Source organism: Haliaeetus albicilla, chromosome 14 (genome assembly GCF_947461875.1).
Source record: "Haliaeetus albicilla chromosome 14, bHalAlb1.1, whole genome shotgun sequence".
NCBI classification, from domain to species: Eukaryota; Metazoa; Chordata; class Aves; order Accipitriformes; family Accipitridae; genus Haliaeetus; species Haliaeetus albicilla.
In genome coordinates this window covers 15,627,387-15,642,175 of record NC_091496.1, presented here as the reverse complement: position 1 = coordinate 15,642,175, position 14,789 = coordinate 15,627,387, and the positions used below count along the sequence as shown (strand labels likewise).

The 14,789-nt window shown below is 37.1% G+C and overlaps 1 protein-coding gene across 2 annotated transcripts in view; it reads right to left on the bottom strand.

The window, feature by feature from the left end:
• Positions 1-289: 289 nt before the first annotated feature.
• PIK3CG (phosphatidylinositol-4,5-bisphosphate 3-kinase catalytic subunit gamma) overlaps positions 290-14,789 on the bottom strand; it is a 35,770-nt gene continuing 21,270 nt past the window's right edge. For both annotated transcript variants that reach the window (XM_069801835.1, XM_069801836.1), the window contains exons 7-11: positions 14,508-14,598; positions 10,289-10,419; positions 9,571-9,682; positions 7,459-7,616; positions 290-2,326 (exon numbers count right to left, since the gene is read on the bottom strand). In XM_069801835.1, the coding sequence (XP_069657936.1) occupies positions 2,045-2,326; positions 7,459-7,616; positions 9,571-9,682; positions 10,289-10,419; positions 14,508-14,598 (774 nt within the window). In that variant the 3' untranslated portion in view covers positions 290-2,044. The remainder of the gene's footprint in view (positions 2,327-7,458; positions 7,617-9,570; positions 9,683-10,288; positions 10,420-14,507; positions 14,599-14,789) is intronic.

The window sequence follows — 14,789 nt, the reverse complement described above, 5'->3', positions numbered from 1 at the left end:
GATTTTTCTTTATAGAACAAACCAGGAATGAATAAAGTGCTCTTAGAAGATGGTAATATTCTATTCACATTTTACAATTATAATAATTGCAATTCTAATACTATAGACTATTAAAATTTAAGATATCTAACATCATACGGAGTTACTAATATGGAACTAAATTCCTCTGAGGGGGACTTTGAATAGGATTTCTTACTGAGATTACATAGTCTTTAAGTAACTGGATAAAAAAAATATTTACATGTATTTTGGGCTAAGCTGCTTATTCATGAATGATAATCAGATGATATTCAGAATAGAACATGTCAATTTATTTCAGATCTATAAAATACAAATCTAAAAATACCATTTTACTGACAACATTCACCATTTAGTTTATATTTTAGTATGGTCTTATGCCTATCTTGCATGGAATAATAATGTAACAGAAGAACAAAATACATTTTAAGTTTTTAGATTTCCTTAACTAGAGTCTACCATATACATCAAAAATAGTTGTGCACAGTAACCTATTAAACATCTACACTTCAAGAATAGATTGGCTATATCTCATAACTGAGACACCAATTACAGTACATTTATTAAAAATCTTTCAAGAATACACTCAGTAGTAACAGTGGTAGCAGTAGTTAAAATCTTAACAGTTCTGTGAAATGATCAAAGCAAATGATAACAGAATTAAAAATTCAGTTAATCATTTATATGTAATGTAAAACCCATGTAACACTACAATGAAAGAAGAAATTACACAGGCACAAGTGCAAAAAAGCAATATTGTAAGCCATCTTCTCTCTTTGGTAAAATCAATTAGCAGGAAGTATACCACAATAATTCAAGTCAAAGACTAATTCATGCTGTATATTTTTTCCTTTCCTACCATAGGCAGACTTGATGATTTGCAGGCATCCTACAGCAGAGAAGTTACAATTCTAGTTAACACTGCCCATTTTTTCCTCCTTTAAGTTTAAATATTGAAATTAAAGATAAGGATTTTTTTTTCTTTCATAAATAGCTTTTCAGTAGTATAGTCTCTTAAGGAATTTAAAAATAAATAGCAAAATATACACAATTTCAAAGATTACATTTAATTCCTTCTAGGTATATCCTGAAAATATATCACCAAAGAATAAATAACTTTGGGTTTCTCAAATATTTGGTAAAATGTCAATTTCTCTTACATAAGGAGTTTTCTCTGAGGAGTAAAGAAGTACCATTGCTTTTTCTACAAAGCTTTTACTATACAGGTGGATTTTTAGTAACGTTACAGTAAGAATATGATCTGTAACATAATACAGATGTTCCCTATTAAAAAGTACAGTAAAAAACCTTTCAAAATTAAACCTTCAGAATTTCAGGTTCAAACCTGAGGAACTTCCAGGTAACTATGAAGTTCTTCTCGCAGGACAGTCAAGCTCAGTTGTCTATGCAGGAGGCTACAATAATAGTAAGGTAATTTCCTCTAGTGGTAGAGCCAAAGCTGTTTTCTGCTGACAACATATTAAAAATCCAAAAAGGACAAAGTGTTAAGGAAGGGACAAAAGAGAGGGATGTGGGTGAACTACACTTCAGCGTAAGCGATCCTGAGAAAGAAGTGAATTGCCTACAGGGATTTCAATATAACCATAGATTTTAAATAGATTCTTCTGCTTTTGAAGGGCTTGACTTCATGAACAATTAAAGGTAATGTCATAGGGGATTTCTGTTTGAATTTGCAGGTTATCATCTTACTGAAGCTCCTCCTTCATATTTATCTCACGTTATTACTAAAGAAAACGAGAAAAATGCAGGCCACATCAGCAAAGCAACTAGTTAAAAGAATCCAGCAACGTGAAGTGTCATTAGACATTAAAAACAAGAAAAATAAAAAATTAACTGCAGAAGATCTTCGGGAGGTGTAGAGCAAAAGTCCTTGCCTTTTTAGAAGATCCATTTAAGCTGCCAGCAAAGTAAAGGCAATTTTGACTGCTCATTTATTCAGAATTCATAAATAACATGTAGACTCACTAACCTCCTATTCACACCCACAGTTAATTTACATAAAATATTAAGCAGAATGCTTTTCTACTCCTTGCTTGATTCCAAGCACAAGATGTAAAAACCAGTTAAATTGCACAGTCCAGCCCTTATCTCTGCAAACCTCTATCTGATCAAGAAAATGCTTTTTGGCATCTTCTTCACTTTTCCCTACTGTCAGTGCATCCCGGATATATTCAATATCCTCTTTGCTGGTTAATTGGGGCATTCCAGTCATTAGCATCATGGAGAACAGGATGATCAGCAGGTTTGTGTGATGTCGAAGAGCTAAATAAGCCTTCACACATACATCCTACAAGAGAGAAGAATTTTTTGTTAATTGATGAGGTGAACTGAGAGGGACAGTGTAAGAATTTCACAGGACTCTCATTAACCAATGCTATTTAATCACTCAATTATGTCAGAGAGAGGAGACCCAACAGAGCCGTTCACCTGAGCAGAAATGTGAAGTGAACTTCTGCATCCATCACTCGGTATTACTTCATCCATTACCACACTTTGGGGCAAAAAGTACTGGTTTGGTGTACAAACTAAAGGCTCTTTTTAATAATATTTTATTAATTACTAAAGCATAAAACCTTAGCTTCACCAAAATTTCAAATTAATTTCCCTGTTGTATAATCTCTTTCTGTGGCTGTTAAAAGAGACAGCAGTAATTCATTGTCTTCCTTTCCAATTGGTATGTTCCCATTTAAAGACCATGGCTGGCAAGTGATATTGAATAAAGTAGCACCTCCAGGGGACTGTTCTTCATTTTATATAGATGCCTATTAACTTTGCAGAGGTGATGGCTTATTTAATGGAGAAGATTTTTCAGGCTTGGTATTCTAGGAAATTTTTCCAGCTGACAGCTCCTGTAGGACTTCTACGTTCATGTACTGTCACACTGGATTCCACAGATTTATATTTTTTTAATAGGTTTTTCACTTCCATATGCAAGTAATTTGTGCTTAACAACATAACCTTTAGAAGAATGAAATTTCTGCAGCTTGGAAAAACATGCAATGCTTTTTAAAAGAATATTTAATGCTAAGTGACTAATACGTAAACTGAAATGATTAAATTTATTACTCATTTACTTTTAGAAATAACATCTTAAGAAAGACAATGCAATGAAGAACTCAATCATATATCAGAAAGTTAAACTGAGCCTGCAATGCAGTAATGCAAAAAGATGAAAAATACTTCCAAGAAGGTTGTTGCTGTTAAAACCAAAGCTGAAGCAATGCTAATTTTTACCCAATTAAATATTCAATTTTACCTTTCCACAAATGTATATGAATTTATTAAAGAATGCGTAAGAAATCCAAATATTTTCATGTAAAGTTCCACCAAATCTCATCAGCCCTCTAGAACACCGTCTATTTTTGACAAGTTGTATGGGTTTTTTTGTTCCTTAGAAACAGTAGGAAGTGCACAAATAATCTTAACATCTATCACTGTTCACATCAGCAACACCAGGACAACCAACCAGACAGGTTAGGAAGATACTAAGGAAGGAAGATGATATGTTGAAGATCTGTAGGGTTTCTTTTTTCCTATTGCCTGGGCCCTTAAATCTTTCACTCTGTTTCCAAATAAATTCTGTCCTGAAATAAGATCATACTTACGAACTCTAATGTTAGCTTAGCTCTAGTGAAGCAGAAGATAAATTGCAATGGTCAAAGCACAATTTACAACAGAAAACATCATCACAGGGATTAGTTTCTCCATAACACTGTGGGAGGGGGGGGAGAAATTCTACTTATGTATCTACTTATCAACTTCAAACAGGGAAATCTTGTCACAAGAGTTAGTGTGTGTTTTGTTTCCCTTGAAAGCGATGAAAGCTCTTTATAGTTGTATCAAAGAAGGTTTTACATTTCTGTGTGGATGATGCATCTCACTACTGCGGGTGTCTGAGACAGAAAAACAATTATGCAGTCAAGAACCTGGCATCACTGCATCTCAAAGGCAGTCCTTGCAGGAATTCAAAAGATTAAAAAAATCTGTATCTGCCTGTTACGGTTATTGATGCAGACAGGAACTGAATGGAGTTTTGAATTAACATCTTCCAAGAAAACTAATTTTTACACTTCTAAGCGAGGCAGAGAGAACCAAAAATAACACATACATATGTGTCAAGGATATGTAGATGTTTACCATGGGATTAAGGATAAAGCTGCTAACTAATCTAAAGCCATTGGCAAAATGAGAGGAGCTGAGGAGAACCCAAAATCCCTTGTCCAACAGACAATAAAGAATAATTATTTTGAGAGCTTGAAACTGTCTTAAGTATTAGTATCCTAAAGGTCAGGCATTTTTATAATATAAAGTATCCAATTTCTGTTATATAGGCCATCCCTTCCCTGTACAGTATACTACAAATAAGTATTTTTCAGTGATGAATTATACACCGTCCTGCTTTCTGTCACCTTTATTTGACAAATACATGTGATTTTGTAAACAAATGGTATAGAAGAATTTGATTACTACTGAAAATACAGATCTCTCTATTGTCAAGTCAGCAGAGTAATGCAAAACCAATGAATTAAATAAAATATAATGAATAAAAATGCATTCAAAATCTAATGCAAAGACAATTTTAGGCAAACTAATAATAGGCAGGTAGACAAAGCTCAAAAGACTATGAAGATCTTAGATGAGGCTCTCTCAAGGGTTTCTACAAGTAAGAAGTGAAAAAGTTGCCTGTATATAGGAGTAAAAGAGTTGCATGGGTTTCGGCCAAAGGCTGGAAAGGAAATGCCACCACATATGACACCTACAGCAAGAGAAATCTGGACAGTACTAAGGCAGCTGAAAAATTCATAGATGGAACAGAAAAATTCTCAGATTAAGTCATGCTTAAATACATTTTTGCAATTAGGACAAAAGACCATTAAATACTGCTTCCTACTAAGCATTTCTGTGATGTCACTAATAACTTCTGGCCTCTAATTTTCATTAAACTATCATAATGAGCGCAAACAAAAAGGGAAGCAAAATTTAGATTAAAAGCTAATAGGAATGAACTTTATTGCTAGTTCCAGAAAAGTTGCCAGGCCACTGACAGCTTTAGAAGTTCACTAATAATGAACTATACTATGTTGCAGTGAACTTCAGTCAAAATTATTTGTCTAATTAACCTTCTCTGACACCTGCAATATGAGCTATGGCTAACACATCTGTAGGGACTGTACCCAATAGGTGACAAAGAAATAAATTTTTTAATAAAGTAGGTATTTTAAAATATCAAAAACACCAAAGCCTGTAAAAACCAAAGGATTCCTCTGAAGTACAACCTACTTTAATGTAGTTGAAGTACAAAGTAATGAGAGATGCTCTTAAAAATTAATGAAGGATAAATGCTGAGACTTTTCCATTAATACATGAATGAGTCAGCAAGTACACTGAATGAATCCCTCAATATTAGGAAACATGATGAAACAGTTGAAAAGTGAAGCTATAATTTTGTTTATTTTTGTGCTGTGACCATATAATTAAAACATATATTTTTTACAGCAAAATATGTGATGCAGATCTTGCTCTGTGTTACTGTTTTACTTGAATGGAAATATTTTAACTTTCTTTTCATTGGTCTTTGAGACAGAAAAGCCTTTTAATGTACTACTGGAATAGTAGTTTATAAAAACAGTGTCTAATGCAGCAGAACTGTACGTGAACTTACACTTTTTTGGTCAGTATTGTTGTCTGTGCCTAAATCATCCCGCTTAAAATGACCAGGTCACATCTCATGGTCACAGTTCACAAAGCTAAAGGACATGAATCACCTTTCATTTGGTTAACGACACTAATGGAAACCATACTGGCATTATCACAGCATTCCTACTCCATCTGCATTAGTGGGATGGTAGCAGTATTTAGAAATTCGTACCAGAGTAAGCAAGTGTGTATTCAGTCAAACCCAGGACTGTATGATGAAGGCATGGCTTGTTGAAGAGAGGCTAAGACCAAAATCACCTCCTATTGCTTTTGGTATTTAGGCTGCTGAAGTAAAGGTCAGATATTCTCTAAAAAGCCGGATGATCCGTACATACGAACACATCACCTAACTGCAGACACTAATAGGTTGCTAGTTTTCCAATTCTCCATTAGCACACTTTCACATTTTCAACTATTTTCTGCTTCCAGAACAGAGCTCTTCTATGAAATGGCATACCCTAGGGTGGTGTTTCAGCTCCACACTTGCACATGGCTTACAGCTGTGGCAACAGCATCTTTCCTATATGCAGCACAGCTCACAAGCTTCTCTGACAACATGGGCTTAGCATTCTGCTCCCATAGCAAAACCCACACTGCTCTTAAATCTTTTGAGCTACAAGCCCCCATCAAAACACCTGCACTGTGATAAAGCTAGTCCTTGCACAAAACAAAGACTCAAAAATCGCACCTGGTTCCTTAGTTATTTTTAGAAGTCTGGGCTCAAGGATGACAACTGCCTTGTTATTTGCTGTACAATCATGTACATGTTCAAAGGGACATATTCGCTATCCAGCATTAAGAACCTTAATTAGGTACTCAGGTTAGAAAACCAGACTCCTTACCAGGACAGAGACACTGGTTCATCCACAGGGAATCCAGAACATCTAAGTTAGGCTTTTGCTTTGACTCACACTCTGGAGGAGACTTTTTCTTTTGATATTACAGGGAACCTGCTTTCTAATCAGGCACTTATTTAAAGTCCCTAAAGATAAGCACAGGAATAACACCCCAGACATCCATTTATTTCTGCTCAGCCACGCTGTCAACCATTTCATTAAACATACTAAACAGCATTTTGCTTTCCTCCCTCCTCACCTAGGTCCTACACAAGCTTGAAAAGTCAAAACTGTTTTGGAGGGGCTCAATTTCAAATGGAAGCTGCAATAGAATAGATTTTTAATACCATTCTTTTCTTTCAGAGCATTAAGTCCACCCACTTCACAAAAACAGAATCTGACATAGCTTAAGGTCACTGCAGAATTCTATTCAGATGCAGTAGTCCAAGCCTCAGAATATGAGGGCAGAACTGGGAGGGAATAACACTGGCAAAGCCAGCTGAGGAATGCCTCGCACCTGCTTGTGCTACACAGAAGGTTCCGCTTAGTGCTATGAGTCTCCTCTAACAGGACCAAATACTGAAGCCCTCTACAAAGTATTTTCAAAAAAGACAAGAAACAAAGAAAGGACTGCCTATCTAGTCTGCTGCTAACTGAAGTTTTTCAGTGTGGCTTTGTTGATGTTTGAGTTCTAGTTCCCATAATCCCACAGATAATTTTTGCTTTTCATTGGACCTAAAATATCCTGGAATTGTATATTGATTCAGTAAATTTTATTAACATAATACCCAGGAGCCTAGACCTTTGAGAACTAAGGCACTAATGTTCATTTCAGAGCATAAAAAACATTGCTTAATTGATTTGCAGCTAGATAGTCACTCTTTACCTGAAATTTATGGAAATGGAGACTTGTCTTCTTTCCAGAAGTCCCCATGACAAACAGAAAATCCGGAGTCAGCACAAAAGGAACTCTTTCCTTATTAATTCCAAGGAAGCTTTTATAATTTCCAAGAATGTGGCCAAAATCAATATGGAAAAGGTTACCTTCATAAAGAGAAGAAGAAGTTACAGTTAGGCTCAAATACAATAAACTGCCAAGAACACTTACTTGTATTCACAATAATTCCAAAACCTCTTTTTTGGGGGTATATATGATCACTCTTTAGCTCAGCAGAAAAGACTATTTTCTCTCTTTTTTAAAAAAAATATGTAATTTTGTCCTCTTGGCAAAATTACTTTTTGTTTATCTTTGGCAGTTGTTAAAAACCTGGCAGAACTGCTGTATTTTCTAAACATACACTCACAGCTTTTCAAAAATCAACCAAGGAAAGCTTGTGCCTCAGATCCATAACAATCAGCTTCCAGCACATCAATACATAGGAAAGGCTTGTGGATTATGTTTCAAATACCCACGGGATTCTGGCGCTATCCAGCTCCTTGGCTAATGTAATTCACTAGAACATGCTTCTTCCTCACAGACCTGCATTACCCATTTCTAAATCACACTACAGTGTGCAGAATAAGTTTGCATCGTCACCCTTTGGATAACTTTGAGACTGTAGTAGTGTATCAGTTCCCAGGAAAGCGATGAATAACAGCCCTTTTAAGGATCGCTACACTTACAGGACTGGAGTGTGCTGCTGCTTTTCAGATTACTTTATTACTTTCACTGGCAGACAAGATGTAAGGATAAAAGAGTATGGTTACTAAAAACCACAGATTTGTAATAGTGGTACATGTATAAAAAAAAAGATAAAACATCAAATTATGTAAGATGATACTTAACAGTGATGCATAGGTGGAACATCCTTAGATGTTCCAGCATTTCAGCCAGTTTCCAAGTCCTCCCAACCTACTGAATGTGACATTCTCTGCAGACCTCTCAGACTGACATCATTCTGGCTTCTGTTGCTCAAGACAGCTCCTGTTAAAGACTCTAAGGCAAACCTGCTCCTGACCACAACAGAATAACCTTTTTTTCCCTGTCCCTCTTTCTACTGACCTGTCCCTCATTTTCTGCCAATAGGCACTAACATTGCATTGTATTATACATAATGTTGAAATTAAAGCATTTCTTTGTCTTCTTTTCCTCAAGGACTTCAAGTGAACTTTTCTACTGTAGTCTTCAATTAGCTCATTTCTGCCTTCAGGGTACTTCTCTCTAGTCTTCAACTGGTAAAACTTTAACTATAATATAATTAATATTAAATACACAGCCTTCTACCTAAGCCCAAAAGTATTTTCTGTCTCTTAGCATTATGTAAAGATTAATTATGAAGCAAGAGGATCATGAAACTGGAAGTGAATTTCTTAGATTAAATAAAACTCCTCCATATGTACTGCTTATTCTGGGGTCCTTTCTGGGACTTCCACAGGTAAGTAAAATTAGGGATGAACCAATGTGCAGCTACAGAAATAATTCCCAAAGTTTGTCATACAAAAAACCTGTGGTTCTTTCAGGAGGATTGCAACCATCCCACAGACTTCAGTAGCAAAACCAATACTCTCAGTGTACACTTATTTTCTACGATTTTCTATAAAGCTATATAAAGCAATTATGTTCCTTGGAAGTGAAAATAGTCCAATAACATCTGAATTCTGACACAGATACAGTTCCACTGAACACTGTCAGAACCACACCCACACTTCAGACAGGTGAACAGCTGTCTGCTTTTTAAAGTTTTTTAGTTTTTACATCTCAGATCTAGACACTAAAAAAATTAGTTTTACATTCCTCATGACTTAGTTTGTAACAAATTTGTCCTTGGAAAAGAACGGTATTATTAATGATAAATATCTAGAGCCTATATGAAGGCCAAAAGGGGTGACAATGCATTTCAATGTCACAGGAGGACCTGAACTTGTAAGCAATGCTGACAGAACCGGATTGTGTCTCTTCATTCATTGTTAAATGCATTATTTATTAAAATGAAAGAAAAATCTAATGAAGTACAGACAGTCCCCACTTCTTCTATGAAATTCTCAAAAAATAACTCACCTGTTTCTGTAATCATAATGTTGTCATTGTGCCTGTCTCCTATTCCAAGTACAAAGGTTGCCACACAGTATCCAGCACAAGAATAAACAAATCTTTCCACAGCTGCCTGAAACTGAAAATCTTAGAGATGTTAAATGCTCCAATGCTGGAAACTCAGTTCAGTCATATGCCTTTCTGTTGACATGTATCTATCATCAGTTAGACAAACTGTCTTATAAAATACACCGTTGCACAGCAGAGATTAAGATCAGAGCCCTGCATTGCACTCACTGTACTGTGCAAGCAGGTTCTGTACCTTAGCACAAATAAAATAAGCATATAGTTGCCCATGCTTTCTGAGAAAAAAAGCCGGCAGAAATCTCCAGCAGGTCAGTGGACCTACCTACGCAAAGGAATTGTGAGTACCCAAACCTGTATTTAAATCCTCTGAAACCACACTGCCTTCCAGTGTTCCTAGATGTCCTTTCAACCTGCTCCTCATGTATCATTTCTAAATACCACTAACAAAGGAGTCATTTCTAAAGCACCTTGTTTCTTAGGACCTCGGCTGCCAGCTGGATACTAAAGGCTCTTTCACGGACACCCACGACGGAGTACAGGGAAAACGAATGGATTTTTCAAACTCATGTAAGTAACACAAACACAACCGTATGGGCTCTGTGCCTCTAAATTAGTAGGGTGCATTTGAAAATGCTACTTAAAAATTCAAAGAACTCACCTTCTCTTCAATCATGCATCTTTCCTTGAGCCACTGGTTTAGTATTTCATCCTTAAATGCACCAGTGTTGCCAACTGTACTCTGCTGAATTTTGGCAATTGTTGTAGCATCTTTCACAATTTCAATCATTCCTAGAGAAAACAAGGAAAAAGGTAAAAGAAGTTATTAAATTTATATCAAAGCATATTAAAAATATGCAAAATTAAATTTAAAACTGTGGTTTTTAAATCAACTGCAGAATTTTATAGGTTGTGAGCAGAGATTTATTTTACAAGCAACAGTGGTTCTTATTCATTCCCAGCTGAAACCAGCCAGGGCTCGTAACTAGCCTGGCATCCTAAACATCCATGAGAATGTAAAACCTTTTAAAATGGAAAGAATTACATGATGAGTGGGGACTCTCTGCATAAGGCTTTTCCCAAGGAGAGGAACTACCTCCTGTCCTGATCCCCTGCAGAAGCCCAGGTACCATTCACATTCCCACCAGCTTCTCTCCAACTTCACAAATCTGAGGAGCTGCACCGTTGCAGCAGCCTAGGGATGCACGTGTTGCCAGAGTTGTGGCAGAGGAACAGAGCTGGCCCTTCTGCAGTAAATCCAGTTTAAGCTTAAGTGTGCATAGGCACAGAAAGGTTCAGAAATATCAGTACACAGTGGGGTGTAGCAGTGGGATTGCTGATGGAAAGCTCTAGCTGTTGGGGCCCAGAGGTCGGTCCCTAAACTGAACAGTCCCTAAACTGAACAGATCCTCACAAAGGCAAATCAGCACATCACAGCAATACGGTGCAGAAACAAGGACTTGTACTGTTCGTACTAACATGGCATGCGATGAAGGGGAAGCTAGAGAGAAAAGCAGAAGCAGAGGCTGCAACACAACTCTGCATTGTAGCCAAGACTAGCAAATGCAGTCTGCCCTTGTACTGGGCATGCCTGTATGGGGGAAGGTCAGATTTTAGTTGAACTTATTTGGTAACTGGAAATATTTTATCTTCTTCCTCTGGTTCAAGTTCAACAGTGTCTTCTAGGTAAAATCCTGGCTTCAGCTCCAGCTCAAAGACAGCAAGCAAACAAAAATATCCCTTTCTCTCCAAAGTGATTCAATGCAGTTTCTGATTTGGTTTCACTTTGACTCTCTCTCTGAAGCAGATGAATTTCTATCTATTCACAGTACTACCCTTTTGCAATTACTGAATTATGTGCAAATTTTTCAGTAACAGAGTAACAATGCAGTAATCTCTCCCTGCCCCTGCCTTCCACGCATGGCTGAATACCCCCTGGAGGTATCTCTTCCGTCTTGACAGTGGCCTGGATTTGTTTGTAATAAAACTATTGTGGAAAGATGACATCCAAAACCCACCGCCAATACCACCAAATTAAAAAGCTCTGCATTTTGGTCTGTGCTTGTCAAGCTGTTGTTTTCCTCCTGGGAGCAAGCTCCAGATCACATTCCAGCTGTTGAAAAGGCTTCCCCTGCCTGTGCTCACCAACCTCCCTCTACTGGCCAACAGCTCCTTGATTCCCGGGGAGCAGTGCTGTTGCAGGAGGCGTCTTCTGCTTCCCCTTGCATTTAAAATTTCCCCCAGCATACCTATGTTGATTTGCAGTGTGAAAGGTCACCAGATTTTAAAGTAGCTGCTAATGAAAACCTTTTACTTACAATTCTGCACCGCACTGCCAGAAGAGTGGTATAAAACCTACACAGAATGTTGTGCAGCTTATTCTGTCCAAGTAAATACTTTAAAGGTATCGTGGTAAAAATACTTATCTGCTGGAATGGTATAGCTCTACTGGCAAATCCTTCTAAATACAGGCATGCCTCTCGGTAGGCATGGTTAGTCCTAGAGAAAGCTTCAGTAACTGGGATAGAGGATCTCAGCTGGGCTGTGTTCAACTGGGAGGAAGTGCAGCAGTAAATGCACTAGGCTATGTGTTTCTGGGGATCTCCGGTACTAAAGCAGGTGACTGTTACATTAAGTGCCAGCTTGAACTTCTTAAATTTGGCAGTGATGCAGCATAGTAAGTAGTGATAATTGCCTTGCAGAGCTGGGAACATATGGCAGTGTCAAAGGGAGAGAGAATAGGGTATGATCTTTTACCAGTGATACATAGAAGAGAAAGTTCCTCCTACAGAGGTCTATTTGGCAGCAGCAGTGGAGAGGAGGGATGTTTCCAAAACTGCAAACTGCATTGAATGCGGATGTCTCCAACAGACTGAGAAAGCTTTACAGAGGAGGTGATGCCAGCCTCAGGTGTGAGGCACCTGGCTGTTTCCCTGTGCTCAGTGTAGAACTGGGGTACTGTCCTTGTGTCAATACACAGAAACTGCCCCAAGTTCCATGGAAATATTAAGAGGGAGGGAAGAAGCAGCTTGGAAGAAGACCACATATCAATATTGTGAAAGAACATTTGCATGTCACTACTCTTTGATTTTGTTCCAAACACGCATAAGCTCTACAACAAAGTGCCCCACATTAGGTATTACTAATTTAGGCTGCAGGTGTTCTCAGCAAACTGAACCGGAGTCTTTTTGTGATTAACCACGCCCCTACTGTGATGCTTACATCTCCCCCATGCATATAGGAAAATAAAAAATTATTTCCTTGAGATAAAAGAATGGGGAGTCAATTATGAAAGAATAATGAAGTCTGTAACTTGAATACAAGAACGCTAGGATCACTGGCAGAATTCCTCCACCTTCCTCCATGATTTCAATGATTACATTGTCTTGAGATGATTTTAAACCAAATTAAATTAAATAGTAAAAACCTCTGCAAAAATCAGGCTTGTTATAACATATCTAAAGGAGAGGAGAAAACCCAACCCTCCTTACATTTACAGTTAGTTGGTATTTTGATATATAATGTCCCATTTCCTTTATTATTAGAATTCTATCAATATGATTTATTTAATTTTAAAACACTCATATTAGGAGAAAGGAAACTTTTCTGTCACACTACCAATTATTTTATCAGTGAGTCTGGGTTTTCTGCATTGCTGAGATATCTTGAAGTCAAAAGAAAGGATGATAAAAATTTTATGTGGCAATGGATTTTAGAGAGGAAGTACATTACAGATATATACTAAAAGAGTTCTTAATTTTACTGGGATTCAGTTCATTATTGTTTGATCCATAAAGCAAAATATATTGCTGAAAAAGAAAAGAACTAAAAAGCTGGAGATCATGGGAGACACATAGCAATATTTATATTATCATTATTTTATCAAACCATGCAGTTACTATCACACTGCCAGCTACACCGATGACAGGAATTAACAAACTTGCCAATTTTTACACATGTTCAAGCTTTAAGTAAATGGCAGAGATGTACTTGCTAATCTATCTCACTGAAGCACTGTTTACAGCCAAAGCATTTTTTCAGCACAATAGCTTCATTTGGACATGCCCAATTTTTCTGCACTGAAGAGGCTTTCCTCTAACCAATCGTTCAAGAACTGCTTAGCAAAATTGACTTTACAGTCAATTCTGTATTATCTGGATACTAGGAAACTGTGCAATGTAGATGTGCTGAGGGTACATAATATATGCAAAACCAACCACAAAAAGTCAGTTTGGAGCCATCCGGATGTATAAATTATATATGAGTTTGGCATTTCTGGATGTAATTGGACTCTTCCAGAGCTGATCAGGTTGCTCTACACACCATCACGCAGTTCTCCAGAAGCTTTGTAAGCAACTACTTGATTTCACCCACCACAAATTCTGGAAAACAGATCATCCATGCTGCAGGAACTAATACCCCCTGAGAAATACTGCCTGAGCATCCTGTTGAGTAATGCTGTTGCTTCCATGTAGTATAGAGTATGAAGCTTTAGGTTGGAAAAAAACATAAATGTTTGGCTATTTTATCTCTCTCCTCTATTTTATTCTTATCAACACATTAAACCACATCTTGAATAAGTCACTCACTCTCACCACTTTTTCATACCAAATATCGTTATTAAAAAGAAACTTGCAGCAGGACTCAAACAGTTGGACTTGCACAAGAATCACAGTCAGGTAAGCTAGTACATCAGTTGAAGGATACCCATCAGAAGGGCAGAAACTATTGCTAAGACACAACTGAAGGCTGCTCACAGAAAGTGTAATAAACTGCTATTTATCTCAGGACCACAGCGCATACCAGAATAGTTCTCCTATATGCAAGTTCTGTAACTATGGTATTTTGAATTTCTAATCACAGTAAGTGTGATCACATACCTATTTTGTTCCCTGTAGAAATACAACCATACGGTAACAAACAGAGGTCCAAGGATTCTGCTTCCCAAATGGATTCCATAATTCGAAGAATCTAGTAACAAATGTATACACTGAGTTATTTCAAATTATTTGGACATTACTTATTACTCACACAAATAACACTACCCAGACTTCTGAGGTGGGGCTAAACTTGTCTATTTTACAGATTAAGAGATATATACAGAAAGTGTGCAGCCATTCAAGATTATCAGTTACAGAACCAGGGTTTATGTTTCCTCATCT